Source organism: Bombina bombina, chromosome 3 (genome assembly GCF_027579735.1).
Source record: "Bombina bombina isolate aBomBom1 chromosome 3, aBomBom1.pri, whole genome shotgun sequence".
Lineage (NCBI taxonomy): Eukaryota > Metazoa > Chordata > Amphibia > Anura > Bombinatoridae > Bombina > Bombina bombina.
Genome location: NC_069501.1, coordinates 740,583,932 through 740,599,483, shown reverse-complemented (window position 1 = coordinate 740,599,483; position 15,552 = coordinate 740,583,932). Strand labels below are relative to the sequence as shown.

Sequence of the window (15,552 nt, the reverse complement as noted above, 5' to 3'; positions counted from 1 at the left end):
GCCACACATTATTTCCCTATGCGCATTTATAACATCTCTTATATTTATTAGAGTACTATGTGATTACAAGCAGTTAAGGTATACTGCTGAATACCATATATATATAAGCTGCGTCAGCCATAGTTATATCTGCTGCTACCTGTTTATCTCATATTAAACTGCTTACTGTGTGTCTGCTAGGATCTTACATATTACTAAGGGGTAATATTTATGTAACCTCCTCCTGCTACACGCTCAGCAACACCCTCTTAAAGTTATTTATCAGCAGCTGTGGTCCAACTCTTATTTTGTCTTTTTCCAGACATTACAGGAATACCAAGCCCACATTAAACATGGACCCAACTGATATGTCAACTCACATTCAAACATTAACTACTAAAGTAGACATGTTAACTGAAGGTCTCACTGCACTTAAGTTAGAAAATGATAACTTAAAAACATATATAAAGGAGGTAGTGGATAGAAAGCCCCCTCCCCAGGAACCCCAAATTAGCGCTCCTGAACCTTTTTCAGGAGATAGAAAAATTTTCAGAGAATTTAAGAATTCCTGCTATCTGTTATTTACCCTCAAACCTTATACCTATCCAAATGATAGGATAAAGGTTATGACAACCATTTCTTACCTAAGAGCTGAGCCCAGAGCATGGGCAAATACCTTCTTAGAGCACAACGATGAGATTCTCAATTCCTTGGACTCCTTTTTCTCTGCCCTAGCACAAATCTATGAGGACCCTTTTAAACAACAGACTGCTGAAAACGCTATGAGGTCCCTAAAGCAGAGGAAAAGAGAGGTCGAGGAATACATTGCTGAATTTAAAAGGTGGGCTCCTGACACCCAATGGAACAACTTATCCCTGCGAAACCAATTTCGCTTAGGGTTGTCAGAAGCCATCAAGGATGAGCTATCACGTACCCAAATACCCCCTACTCTTGAGCAACTCATTGATCTCAGTATCTGCATAGATAGGAGGCTTAGGGAAAGACACCATGAAAGAAGTAGCCATGACTCAGCTTATAGGCATAAAACCACATCAAATTTGCCTACTACACATTCTAAACCCCCACCTGAACCTATGGATATCGCCTTCCTACGTGGACCACTGAGCTCTCAGGAAAAGATAAGACGCCGCACTAATAACCTGTGCATGTATTGCGCTTCAGAAGACCATGGGGTCAGAGACTGTCCCAACTTAACCCGCCAAAGAAAGGGTAAGTTGTTTACTCCCCCTTCCTCAATAAAAACTGTTCTCAAATGTTCTCATTACTGCAAAATTCCTCTTGTCTTACAGTGGGATCAAACTCGGGTGACACTTCAAGGGATCATTGACTCTGGAGCCTCTCTCTCTTATATAGATGTAACCTTTTGTGAAATTAATAAAATTCCCCTGCATAAGAAATTGTCTCCTGTTTACTTGAGGGGGATTGATGACAAGGTCCTGTCCACAGGTCCTGTTATCTTTGAAACCAGTCCCATCCTGATGTCAACAGAGTGTCATCATAGGGAGTACATAAAATTTGACGTTATTACTTCTCCTGATTTTCCTTTGATATTAGGGTTACAGTGGCTTCGGCAACATGATCCTCTGATATCATGGTCATCTCTCTCCATACAATTTAGTTCTGAGTATTGCAAAACTACTTGCTTTCCACATCTCCCTCAGAAAGTTTACATTCAAATGTACCTATTGAGTACGCAGAGTTCAGGGACGTTTTCAGTAAAACTCAATCTGAGACTCTCCCTCCACACAGGCCATATGACTGCCCCATCGATCTACTACCTGGAGCAGTCATACCTTGTGGACACATCTTCCCTCTCTCCAAACCAGAATTACTACACCTCAGATCGTACATCGATGAAAATCTAAAAAAAGGCTTCATCTGGCCATCAACCTCCCCTGCAGCAGCAGGAATTTTCTTCGTAAAAAATAAGGATGGTTCTTTAAGAACTATAGTGGACTATAGGCAGCTAAATAAAATAACCATAAAAAAACGTTACCCCCTACCGCTCATTCCAGAACTAATTGAGCGGTTGGTGGGCTCCAAGATCTTCACTAAGTTAGATCTTAGGGGCACATACAACTTGATCAGGATGCGGGCAGGAGACGAATGGCTGACTGCATTTAGTACTCGTTATGGGTTATACGAATATGTAGTCATGCCATTCGGTCTCTGCAATGCCCCTGCCACCTTCCAGCACCTGATCAATGATATCTTCAAGGATGTCCTAGACACTTATGTGGTTATCTATTTGGATGACATCTTAATTTTCCCAAAAAACCTCTCTGAACACAAGATGCATGTCCGTCAGGTTCTTACACGTCTTCGAAATAATTCATTATATGTGAAGGCGGAAAAATTTACTTTCCATGTAAACAGTATTCCCTTTCTGGGCTACATCATATCCGATATGGGTATACGCATGGATGAAAATAAGATCAAAACAGTACTAGATTGGCCTATTCCCACTACTAGAAAACAAGTTCAAAGTTTTCTTGGCTTCGCCAACTTTTACAGAAAATTTATTAGGAACTATTCTATGCTGGCTAAACCCCTCATTGATCTTACAAAACAAAACTTAAAATTCGTCTGGTCCGATACCACCCAAAGAGCTTTTGACAGACTGAAAACAAGTTTTACATCTGCTCCTATCCTCAGATACCCTAACACTGAACTCCCATTTACTCTCGAAGTGGATGCATCTGACTTTGCTCTTGGCGCCATTCTCTCCCAAAGAGAGACTCACCAACAACCACTGCACCCAGTAGCTTACTACTCCAGGACTTTGACCTCTTCAGAGAGAAATTACCCGGTGGGTGAAAAGGAACTCCTTGCCATAAAGGCCGCTTTTGAACAATGGAGACACCTACTTGAAGGAGCCACAAGACCTACGATAGTGTACACGGATCACAGGAACCTGCAATTTCTTAAATCCACTAGAACACTCTCTGCTCGCCAAGTCCGATGGAATCTCTTCTTCTTACGATTCAACTTCCTCATCACTTACAGACCCGCAAGCAAAAATGGGAAAGCAGATGCTCTCTCTCGGATACCACATACATCAGTAGAACACACCTCCGACCGGCACGTTATTCCAGAAAATAATTTCCTTCTCTTCTTGATAGATTCACTACCAATTCTACGTTCTGAACAAGTCAAGGATCCATCGAAACCTCTACATCTCTTACTAAAGCATAACGAAGGTGTCTACTGCCACAAACAGAAGTTTTACATTCCCCCTTCTCTACGAGATCAACTACTACGGTCTGCTCATGACTCACCTCTCGGTGGACATTGCGGGTTGAAAAAAACGAAGGAGCTCTTACAGAGGTCCTACTCGTGGCCTACCATCCTACCAGATATTACTCAGTTCTTAAACACCTGCCCAGCTTGTACCATTTCAAAAAGGAGTAAGAGACCACCCTTCGGACTCTTACTTACCACACCTACTCCGGATAAACCTTGGCAGGAAATCGCCTTAGACTACATAGTGGATCTACCAAAATCAGAAAAAAACACTACTATTCTTGTGGTAGTCGATCTTTTTAGTAAAATGCTCCACTTGATACCCTTTCACAAGCTCCCATCGGCTGCAGAAACCATTCAACTCTTACTTACTAATGTCATTAAGCTACATGGTCTCCCCAGAAAAATACTAACTGATCGTGGGTCTCAGTTCACTAGCTCTCTATGGTCTGCCTTCTGTAAACAGTTCTCCATTGACAAATCCCCATCTTCCTCATACCATCCTCAGACAAACGGACAGACGGAGCGGTGCAACCAATGGGTGGAGCAGTTTCTACGAACATATTGTCATAATAATCAACATTCCTGGTCCCAACAGTTGCATTATGCTGAATTCGTCTTCAACAATACTGTGCACCACTAAACAGACACCCTTCTACATCAACTATGGATTCCATCCAACGTTCCAATACCTACCTGATCTTCTTCCCGACCATCCTCACATATCTGACCTAACATCCACCATTAATTCGAATTTCATGACTGTTAAGCATGCTATTGAGGATGCAAAGCTCATACAGAAAAAATACTATGATCTACGGCGTACTCCACCACCTGCATACTCTGTTGGTGATCTCGTCTGGCTCTCCACAAAAAATCTTCGATTATCCACACCGTCTAGAAAACTCTCACCTCTCTTCATAGGACCTTTTCCTATACAAAAGATCATAAACTGTAACGCAGTCCGCCTCACTCTACCTACCTCCCTGAAAATACACCCTACCTTCCACGTATCCCTGCTGAAACCCTAACGCCAGGTACATGACCGCTGTATGGATTCTACCTTACCTCCTATCTCACTGGACCCCAACCTGGTGAGGTTGAGGACATTTTAGACAGTAGACTCATGAGGGGTGTTCTTCAGTATCTTATTAAATGGAAAGACTACCCTGTTGAGCATAACTCTTGGGAACCCTCTTGTAACATCTCGGCTCCCAGGCTGATATCCCACTTTCATCAGAGGTTTCCGGATCGACCTCGGTCCTGAGCTTCGCTGCTGCTCCTTGGAGGGGGTGTCCTGTCATACTTCAACTCATTTACCGATATATGTCTACCACTGTCCCTTTAATTCTTCATACAAATCTCCTTTAAATACAAGCTCTAACATCTAATCAGTGCTTGGTATTGACTATTGTTCTGACCCAAGCTCCACCCTGACCTCCCAAACTGCTTGGAGTTCACTCGCATCTCAAACTGACAGCCTGTGCCTGAATTACTGCTCACAGACCTGCTGCGCTACTCCGGAACTTCGGCCTCTGTGACGTCACACGTCCGATACTGCCGCCAAGCCAGCAACAAGCAAGCTCTCTCTGCTCTCAAAACGCTGATACCGGTGTACCGGTCTAACACGCTCCTGTGTCTCTCTAAGGTACCTTAACAAAGAGGTTCTTTCCTAGCTCTCAGTGCCTAGATTCAGTAGTTTCACTTCACACATAGAATTAGTTCTAATAACCTATATTCCTGTCTTATTGCATTACCTGTTTTACCTCTGCAGTACTTAACCTGTTGTTGGCCACACATTATTTCCCTATGCGCATTTATAACATCTCTTATATTTATTAGAGTACTATGTGATTACAAGCAGTTAAGGTACACTGCTGAATACCATATATATATAAGCTGCGTCAGCCATAGTTATATCTGCTGCTACCTGTTTATCTCATATTAAACTGCTTACTGTGTGTCTGCTAGGATCTTACATATTACTAAGGGGTAATATTTATGTAACCTCCTGCTACACGCTCAGCAACACCCTCTTAAAGTTATTTATCAGCAGCTGTGGTCCAACTCTTATTTTGTCTTTTTCCAGACATCACACCCCAGAACCTTCGTAAAAAATCTTGGGGCTGTAGCTAACCCAAAGGGAAGAGCTACAAACTGGTAATGCCTGTCTAGGAAGGCAAACCTGAGAAACCGATGATGATCTTTGTGTATCGGAATGTGAAGATAAGCATCCTTTAAATCCACTGTAGTCATGTATTGACCCTCCTGGATCATAGGTAGGATGGTACGAATAGTCTCCATCTTGAATGATGGAACTCTGAGGAATTTGTTTAAGATCTTTAGATCCAAAATTGGTCTGAAGGTTCCCTCTTTTTTGGGAACTACAAACAGATTTGAGTAAAATCCCTGTCCCTGTTCCTCCTTTGGAACTGGATGGATCACTCCCATAACTAGGAGGTCTTGTACACAGTGTAAGAATGCCTCTCTCTTTATCTGAAGCCTTGAAGTCCAGAAGATATCCCTGGGATATAATTTCCAAGGCCCAGGGATCCTGAACATCTCTTGCCCACGCCTGGGCGAAGAGCGAAAGTCTGCCCCCTACTAGATCCGTTACCGGATAGGGGGCCGTTCCTTCATGCTGTCTTAGAGGCAGCAGCAGGCTATTTGGCCTGCTTACACTTGTTTCAGGTCTGGTTAGGTCTCCAGACCATCTTGGACTGAGCAAAAGTTCCCTCTTGTTTTGCATTAGAGGAAGTTGATGCCGCACTTGCCTTGAAGTTTCGAAAGGCACGAAAATTAGACTGTTTGGCCCTTGATTTGGACCTATCCTGAGGAAGGGCATGACCTTTTCCACCAGTGATATCAGCAATAATCTCCTTCAAACCAGGCCCGAATAGGGTCTGCCCCTTGAAGGGAATGTTAAGCAGCTTAGACTTTGAAGTAACGTCAGCTGACCATGATTTAAGCCATAGCGCTCTGCGCGCCTGGATAGCAAAACCAGAATTCTTAGCCGTTAGTTTAGTCAAATGAACAATGGCATCAGAAACAAAAGAATTGGCTAGCTTAAGTGCTCTAAGCTTGTCAAGTATGTCATCCAATGGAGTCGCTACCTGTAAAGCCTCTTCCAGAGACTCAAACCAGAACGCCGCAGCAGCAGTGACAGGAGCAATGCATGCAAGGGGCTGTAGGATAAAACCTTGTTGAATAAACATTTTCTTAAGGTAACCCTCTAACTTTTTATCCATTGGATCTAAGAAAGCACAACTGTCCTCGACAGGGATAGTAGTACGCTTTGCTAGAGTAGAAACTGCTCCCTCCACCTTAGGAACTGTCTGCCATAAGTCCCGTGTGGTGTCTATTGGAAACATTTTTCTAAAAATAGGAGGGGGAGAGAACGGCACATCTGGTCTATCCCATTCCTTAGTAATAATTTCTGTAAACCTTTTAGGTATTGGAAAAACATCAGTGCACCCCCTCACTGCATAGTATTTATCCAGTCTACACAATTTCTCTGGCACTGCAATTGTATCACAGTCATTCAGAGCAGCTAAATCCTCCCTGAGTAACACGTGGAGGTGTTCAAGCTTAAATTTAAATGTAGAGATATCAGAATCAGGTTGCATCATCTTCCCTGAGTCAGAAACATCACCCACAGAAAGAAGCTCTCCTTCTTCAGCTTCTGCATATTGTGAGGCAGTATCAGATATAGCTCTTAAAGCGTCAGTATGCTCTGTATTTCGTCTAACTCCAGAGCTATCTTGCTTTCCTCTAAATTCAGGTAGTCTGGCTAATACCGCTGACAGTGTATTATCCATGACTGCCGCCATGTCTTGTAAAGTAAACGCTATGGGCGCCCTAGATGTACTTGGCGCCATTTGAGCGTGAGTCCCTTGAGCGGGAGTCAAAGGATCTGACACGTGGGGAGAGTTAGTCGGCATAACTTCCCCCTCGTCAGATTCCTCTGGTGATAAATTTTTTAAAGACAGAATATGATCTTTATTGCTTAAAGTGAAATCAGTACATTTGGTACACATTCTAAGAGGGGGTTCCACAATGGCTTTTAAACATAATGAACAAGGAGTTTCCTCTATGTCAGACATGTTTGTACAGACTAGCAAGCTTGGAAAACACTTTAAATCAAGTTAACAAGCAAATATAAGAAACGGTACTGTGCCTTTAAGAGAAACAAATTTTGTCAGAATTTGAAAAACAGTGAAAAAAGGCAGTAAATCAAACGAAATTTTTACAGTGTGTATAATAAGCTAACAGAGCATTGCAGCCACTTGCAAATGGATGATTAACCTCTTAGTTAAAAAAACAGATCAAAAAAACGATATAGACGTTTTTTAACAGTCACACCAAACTGCCACAGCCTTGCTGTGGGCCTACCTTCCCCAACAAACGATTTTGGGAAGCCTAAGAGCCCTTTAGAGATGTCCTATAGCATTTAGGGGACTCCTGGAGGAAGCTGGATGTCTCAGTCTGTAAAAGTTACTGCGCAAAAAAAGCGCTAAATTAGGCCCCTCCCACTCATAGTAACAGTGGAAAGCCTCAGGAAACTGTTTCTAGGCAAATTTAAGCCAGCCATGTGGAAAAAACTAGGCCCCAATAAAGTTTTATCACCAAAGTATATATAAAAACGTTTAAACATGCCAGCAAACGTTTTATATTGTAAATATAAGAGTATTACCTCAGAAAGTAAGCATGATACCAGTCGCTATTAAATCACTGTATTCAGGCTTACCTTACATAAATTTGGCATCAGCAGCATTTTCTAGCATTCACATGTTCTAGAAAAATCTTAACTGCACAAACCTCATAGCAGGATAACCTGCACGCCATTCCCCCGCTGAAGTTACCTCTCTCTTCAGTCATGTGTGAGAACAGCAATGGATCTTAGTTACAACCTGCTAAGATCATAGAAATCACAGGCAGATTCTTCTATTTTTCTGCCTGGAACAAAATAGTACAACTCCGGTACCATTTAAAAATAATAAACTTTTGATTGACGCAAAATAACAGCTACATTTCACCACTTCTCTCTTACTACCTCCATGTTTGTTGAGAGTTGCAAGAGAATGACTGGGTATGGCAGTTAGGGGAGGAGCTATATAGACAGCTCTGCTGTGGGTGTCCTCTTGCAACTTCCTGTTGGGAATGAGAATATCCCACAAGTAATGGATGATCCGTGGACTGGATATACCTTACAAGAGAAATATGCATTTTGTGCATCATATTTTGCGATGTAGATCTTAACGGGGTCCGGTAAGCACACATGAAAACTTAGTATTCTTAAGGCGTGTTATTGAAATATTACATATAAAATATTTTTAAAATATTAACAATTATTAAACATACTGTAAAATATTCTAAATAATTCATATAATATAACTATATATTTTACAGTATGTTTAATAATGTTTAATATTTTTTATTAATTAATCGGTCTGAGGACCTCTCTCACAGAATAACACCTGGAAAACCTCCATTCTTCACCTTCATCCTGAGACTGATTTGCCAGTGAGGTGGGAGGGATTTTAAGGTCTCTTATAGTTTTTGGAAACTTTGCCTCCTCCTAGAGGCCAGAAATATAATTCCCAGGTGTAACGGCTTCTAAACTCTCTCAACCTTTATGAAAGAAATGGAGATTTTGTGGGTTTAGTAATTACATCACAGATTAAAGGGCCTGCGTGTTGATTGAGCCCTTTGAATAGTGTATAATGATGACATCTGTGAAATTTATATGGATGCAATCAATCCCTGTTTATGTCTTTTTAAGAGATTAGAACAGAGGCATTATGGTATAGTGTGTATGTATGATTTTGCTAATTTTTATTGGTGTAAAAATGTTAATTATTTATTTTTTAACTTTAATTCATTTGCCAGGTAGGGTTTGTATCTATCTGGAGAATTTGCTTCCCAACATCAATCAATATGACAGTGGTAAAGTCAATCTGTTTTACCCATGTGAAAAACTAATGTTCCATTCTAAAACTCTTTGGAAGTGAAAAATGGGACAGTAAATGTGTAGTATTGAGAATTGTGTATTGTGAACAATCAAACAGGACTAGCACGTGTTAAGTATAGGGCCATTTTTCACATAAACAATAATGAAAAAAGTATTGCCAATGTGAAAATGATTGTGATCAGATCAATATTAAAAAGTGCTCATCTGCAGCCATAAATGTGACGATAATTATCAAAAGATATAATAATGTGATCAAACCCCTAATATTTTTGGATGTATTACTTATTGGGAAAAAGGCTCTTTTCAGTGTTAAGGGTAAAGGACATGATTATTCTAACCTATGTAAAAATCAGAGGTACCAATGTTTGTAATATTTGGCATGCAGATAGATTTTATGCTTTTCTTTGTCAATAATCAATAATAATCATCTTTTGAGTACAGATAATGGCACAGTTTTGTCCACCACGTTTTTTTTTCTGTGTGGAGAATCACCCCCTCTTTCGCTTTACTAGCTAGTAGATAAATGATAATGAGGACTGAAGAACGTTTTGGCTGTGAGAACCATATCTCAATACCCACATCAATTAGAAAGGCATACAATCCATTGATGCAAACAAGTTTTTTAATGTCCTCTCAAGATGCAGATAATCTCCAAAAAAAACATTGGTCACCTGTAATATAAGTAATATACAGATTTTTTTCTGAGGGGGGAATGGGGTTCTTAAGGAATCCCTAGTTGCCCCATGCTACCCTAGAGGACAAAAGACCTCTAGAATGCACGTAGCCTGACCACATTTACTTAGATGGTCATTAAACATAAGATAAAAAGCCAATCTACCTTCTGAATAAGGGGTTCCACTCCTTTATGACTTTAAGATAATCACTATGGTTACCTACACCACTAGGCACCCAACACATTCTTGATAGGGGAGAGGATCCATCCCCTTAAACTAATAAAAGATGTGAACATTTATTCTAACATGTGTCATTCATTCTAACATTAGAATGTAAAAAAACTGACATTTGCCATTCCCTTCTTAACAATATTCAAAGGGTATGATTTTTTTTTTTTATAAGTTTAGAAATCGAAAATTAAGAAACATGTCTTACACTAATGTTGATTAATCGATCAATAATTGCAGTAGAATTGCATAATCAACATATGCAAATTAAAAAGACAATGCAATAGCACTTAGTGTGATTTTCAAATAAGTAGATTTGTTTATTGACAAATTTCAAAGATAGTTCTGTTTTCCTTCTCACTGCATCGTGTGACAACCATCAGCCAGTCACAAAATGCATATACTGTGAATGTTTGCACATGCCCAGTAGGAGCCTCAGAAAGTGTGCATATAAATAGATTTTGATAATGGAAGTGAATTGTTGTTTAAAATTGCATGCTCTATCTGAATAATGAAAGTTTAATTTTGATGTTAGTGTTCCTTTAATACTGTTCAACTTTACTGAAAAGTCATGCAAGTGCATTTATAAATAGTATGCATTAATAACTACTAGTTACTTATTAGTCAAATCTTGAATAGCATCTTACATTTTGTCTTCCAGGTGTTGGTTATTATATGGCAGTCCCTGTAAATGCTGGTCAAAAGAAGGACATTGGCCGTCTACAGCTTGCACTGACAAACCTGAGACCAAACATAAAACTTTGCTTGTTGTTCAATTACCGACTTTTTGGCGAAAGGGTGGGAAGACTTCGAGTATATACTGATAAAACCAAGATCCCTCTTTGGGAAGAAAACAGAAGTAAGAATGAAGGCTGGAGGACTGCAAGTATTGAAATACCCAGCAACAGTAATGTCAGCAGTGTAAGTAAATTAGCTAAGCAAAGTACTTCAGATGCAGCAAATTTATCAGCATGAGCTTCTTTATCTCATTCATCATTTGTTTTTCAAATTGTATTTATTAAATTAATGATCACAAAATGACATCCTAACAACAAAGATAACAGGTCAGGTCAGGTTTGATCACTAGATTCTATTCTACAAAAGAATTCATTGTTGCTAATACAGATGGATACATATGGACGGAATATGTTTTAAAACTTTATCATCAGTTTTAATACTTTGTTTTATCCAAACCAATGTGTGTTCTCTATCAGGTATGAAGAACTTTTCCAAAATATTTAGCAATTTAAATTACTTACGGCACCAGAAAATGGCCCTATAACTTTCATTCCTCATCCAGCCATCAGGACTACACCCAAACATTATCAGCAATCAAGTCATATGCCATGTGAAAGACATAAATAATCAAGAGCTTTATTTATCTGTGTGTTTGGCTGCTGCATATTAACTTCCTATACAATATTTTGGTTGTATCAAGCAATAGACATTATACTATAACATAATAAGAGACTATGGTCTGTATTTCATTGTAACAAACAGTGTGTTTATGATTTGCAGATAATCTTTGAATCTGAACGTGGGAAAGGAAAATCTGGAGAAATGGGACTGGATAATGTCTTTCTGGTTTCTGGCCCATGTCCTGAAGACTGAATGCTGCTCATCTACTCACATAACACTTTAACTGTTTATAATTTTTTTAGGAGTAATCAATGCTAATACAACTAAGATGTGACTTACATTTTATCTACAGTTGTGGTGCTTAACCCTGTGCTCCAGGGCATATTAAAGTGAATGTAAATTTTGATGCTAAAGTGCCCGGTTTTTAAAAATTAGATTAAAAACAGGGGCACTTTAATTCATCAAAATTTACATTTCCCTCCAGTTGTGAAAAAAAACTTACCTTTGAATCTTGACAGCAGGCTTCCTCCACCTGTCGCAAGCCTCTTTTTGGGTCTAAAATGATAAATCCGGCTTACTCCAATCACAGCGTTGAATCAGACACTGATTCCCCCGGGGGGGAAGCCGTGATTGGAGGATAACCAATCCATCATTTTTATGACGTCAGAAATGGCTTGCGACAACCAGGAGAAGCTGGAGCAGCTTGCAAGTTTAAAAGGTCAGTATTTTTTCACAAAGGAGTGAAATGTAAATTTTGATGAATTAAAGTGCCCCTGTTTTTAATCGATTTTTTTTAAAAACCGGACACTTTAGCATCAAAATTTACATTCATTTTAAGAAGATGGAGTTTTATATATCTCCACATGAGCACAGAGGATTCACTCAAATAACTGTACTAAGTTAGTGATAATCTTAAATTATGGTTTGCTGTTGTATTCTAAAGGATAAGATTGGGAACCACTGACCTACAGAAATAAACAAAACAATACTATCTTTGTGAAATACTATCTTTTTAAATATAGAAGCAATTTTTTTTTAACCAAAATAATGGTTGCATATGAACAACATTTCTCAAAAGTCTAAGCTTTGTATGTTTTTCACAGTATTTTTATAATCTATTTTATAGATCTGCCACTGTTCAAAATGGTGCTATTTTGGTTTAATTTAATTTAAGCTCATTGTCACTAAGTTTATAATTATGACTGTCTAATATATAATTTACTATATATTCTCTATAATTTACTGTTCCAAAGTATTTTAGAAAAATATGGAACATAAGTACAGTTTGTCAGATATGCTAAATATATAGCTAATTATTTTAATAAGGTTACATGCAATTACACTTTTTTGGTGTTGTTCAGCACTCTGTGATGTTTTTATGATGAATGTTGAAAATAAAATGAGCCATTAACTGATAATGAGATTAAAAAAAAACATAAAATATTCATCACCCATAAATCACAGTTTTTTTCCATATTTTTTTGGCTTAGGAAATATTTAACATGATATACTAATACAATATCGTTTTCTGCTTATTTGTTCACCAAACCGATCTTAAAGGAGCAGTATACACCAATTTTTATTTAACTGCATGTAATAGACACTACTATAAAGAATAATCTGCACAGATACTGATATAAAAATCCAGTATAAAACCATTTAAAAACTTACTTAGAAGCTCCCAATTTAGCACTGTTGATGAGATTAGCCTGGGACACCCACTGAAAGGGGCTGATAGCATAAAAAAACCTACCCTATCCTCTGCATATGAATAAAAAACTATAACTCCCTCTATTTTGAGAGCATTTGGGGCACTTTTAGAAAATTAACCAGAGATTGGATCTCTGGTTAATTTTCGGAGCGCTAATTGCTACTGTGAGCTCACTGTAGCAATAACCAGCCACTTGTAATGGCTGTTTAATTATTGCGCCCCCGCAAATGGGCAAATTTGCCTGTTTGCGGGAGCGCAACAATTTAGTGCTCCACTTGTAATCTAGCTCTAAATCCTTTACTGTCCATTTAAGGTGACATAGACTTACTAATGATTCAATTATAATGACTATATTTTGTGTCAAACTTTTACTTGCATCCCTCTAATCCTATATAATAAAAGTCCAGGTACAGGTATGTTTGTCCGAAGCAGCATGTGCAGCAATGCACTACTGGTTTCTAACGGAACACATGGATGAGCCAATGACAATCGATATATATGCAGCCACCAATCAGCAGCTAGAACCTAGGTTCTTTGCTGCTCCTGAGCTTTCCTAGATAAACCTTTCAGTAAAGGATAACTAGAGATGGAAGCAAATTAGATAATAGAAGTAAATTGGAAAGTTGTTTAAAATTGTATTCTCTATTTAAATCACAAAAGAAAATGTTTGGGTTTCCTGTCCCTTTAAGTTACAGCCGAGAGCTGGAGTTCCTGAAGCTCCAGGCATTTGCCGCATATGGAGCCGGAGCGCGATCGGTGCTCCTCCTCCATATGAGGGCAGATGCCTGATTGTTACAGATGGTGACACTGTGTGTGTGTCCGTCTGTAACGATCTTCTGCTGGGGCTGGCGGGAGGCGGGTGGGCTGCTCAGCAGTGGAGGGGGGAGGGAGTGGGAGGGCCATACACTGTGTGGGCCTGTGTACACGGGCTTTAACAGTAGTCATCAATAAATTAATAACTTTTTTTAATGTTATTGGTTATAGAAGCTTTAAAATAGTATACAGACCAAGAAAACAAAAAATAGGTTTAATGAAAATGTTTTCATATTATTAAATATATAAATTTAAATTACATTTACAATGTATTTTTTAAACATTTGTGTCTTGCAATATAAACCTATTGGGACAGATTACAAGTGGAGCGCAAAATATCGCTTTCGCAAGGGCGATATTTGCATTCTGTAATACCAGAGCACGCAAATGTGCACTGGTATTACAAGTAAGGTGAAATGTGAACACGACATCGCCTCTTGGCTGGTTATTTATTGTGTGATAAATTAGCGCCCCACTTGTAATCTAGCCCTTTGTCATTACTAAAACCAGGTGTGAATAAAGCAATAAAAATATCTATGAATGACTTTGATAGATGAATTCTAATAAAACATTGTTGCATAGTTCTTTATAATAGTAAACAGGAATTTTATGTGTCCATTTTTTGTTTACTGTTCTGTTGACATAATCAATATATGTTAGTCTGTATTTACTAAAAAAAACTGTTTTCTCGGTCTTACTTTCTGGACCATATTCACAAAAATGTGGTCACTGCACACTTTTGTGACTAAGAACCAAATGAATAACAGTGAATCTTGGCTTTTTGACATCCTGTAAATTATTGAAACTTTTATCTTGTATTTATGTTATTACTATTTTCCTCGTATCAGCTCATGGCTTCATATCCAAATTTCACCAGATTGCTGGTAGTAAACACAGAGTAGCTTTAGCCTAATGGCAAAATGTTTTGCAATAAAAAACTGTTATATATTTAAAATTTGAAGCTACATTTCAAATAGCAGCCTGTTGAACAATTATTCTTTTAAAAAACTGTTTTTAGCCTTGGGTTTTTATTATGTAAGCATTGTATGTTTCTAATAAAATTATTTTATTTGTTTAGGATTTTTGTAAAATAAAATACTGTTGTGTCTTTTGTTTGAAACATAAATCAGTATATAATTTTACACTGGATAAATCAGCATTTTCCTTTACCTTCACTACCCCAATGTATCTAACACATCCTAATATAGAACATTCCAAAATGTTAATATTGTAACCCGGCAAAAATATGTATGGAATATTATACAACTACATGCAAATACCATTTTCATAATTTCACATGTCCTTACAATCTCTTGACAAAGCAACTAAAGATTTCCAAAAATATGAATGAAAGTATCGTCCTTCAGTGACATAGGTCTGTATTTAAAAAGACATTTGAGTTGATATTGAAATGCACACTATGCAATATTGTTGTATTAGGAAAAATAGCCATGACTGTTTTAGTGATAAAGTTTACCTGCGGAGGAGATATTCATATGATGTGTGCATCCAGTAAACTGTAATCAAAACCAAGGACGGAACTACAGGGGGTG

At 38.4% G+C, this 15,552-nt stretch overlaps 1 protein-coding gene across 1 annotated transcript in view; it reads left to right on the top strand.

Annotated features, from left to right (window-relative positions):
* Positions 1-12,933, top strand: part of EGFL6 (EGF like domain multiple 6) — a 354,943-nt gene extending 342,010 nt beyond the window's left edge. Inside the window, exons 11-12 of the mRNA XM_053707585.1 lie at positions 10,778-11,037; positions 11,635-12,933. Coding sequence (XP_053563560.1) covers positions 10,778-11,037; positions 11,635-11,727 — 353 coding nt within the window. The 3' untranslated portion in view covers positions 11,728-12,933. The remainder of the gene's footprint in view (positions 1-10,777; positions 11,038-11,634) is intronic.
* Positions 12,934-15,552: the final 2,619 nt, after the last annotated feature.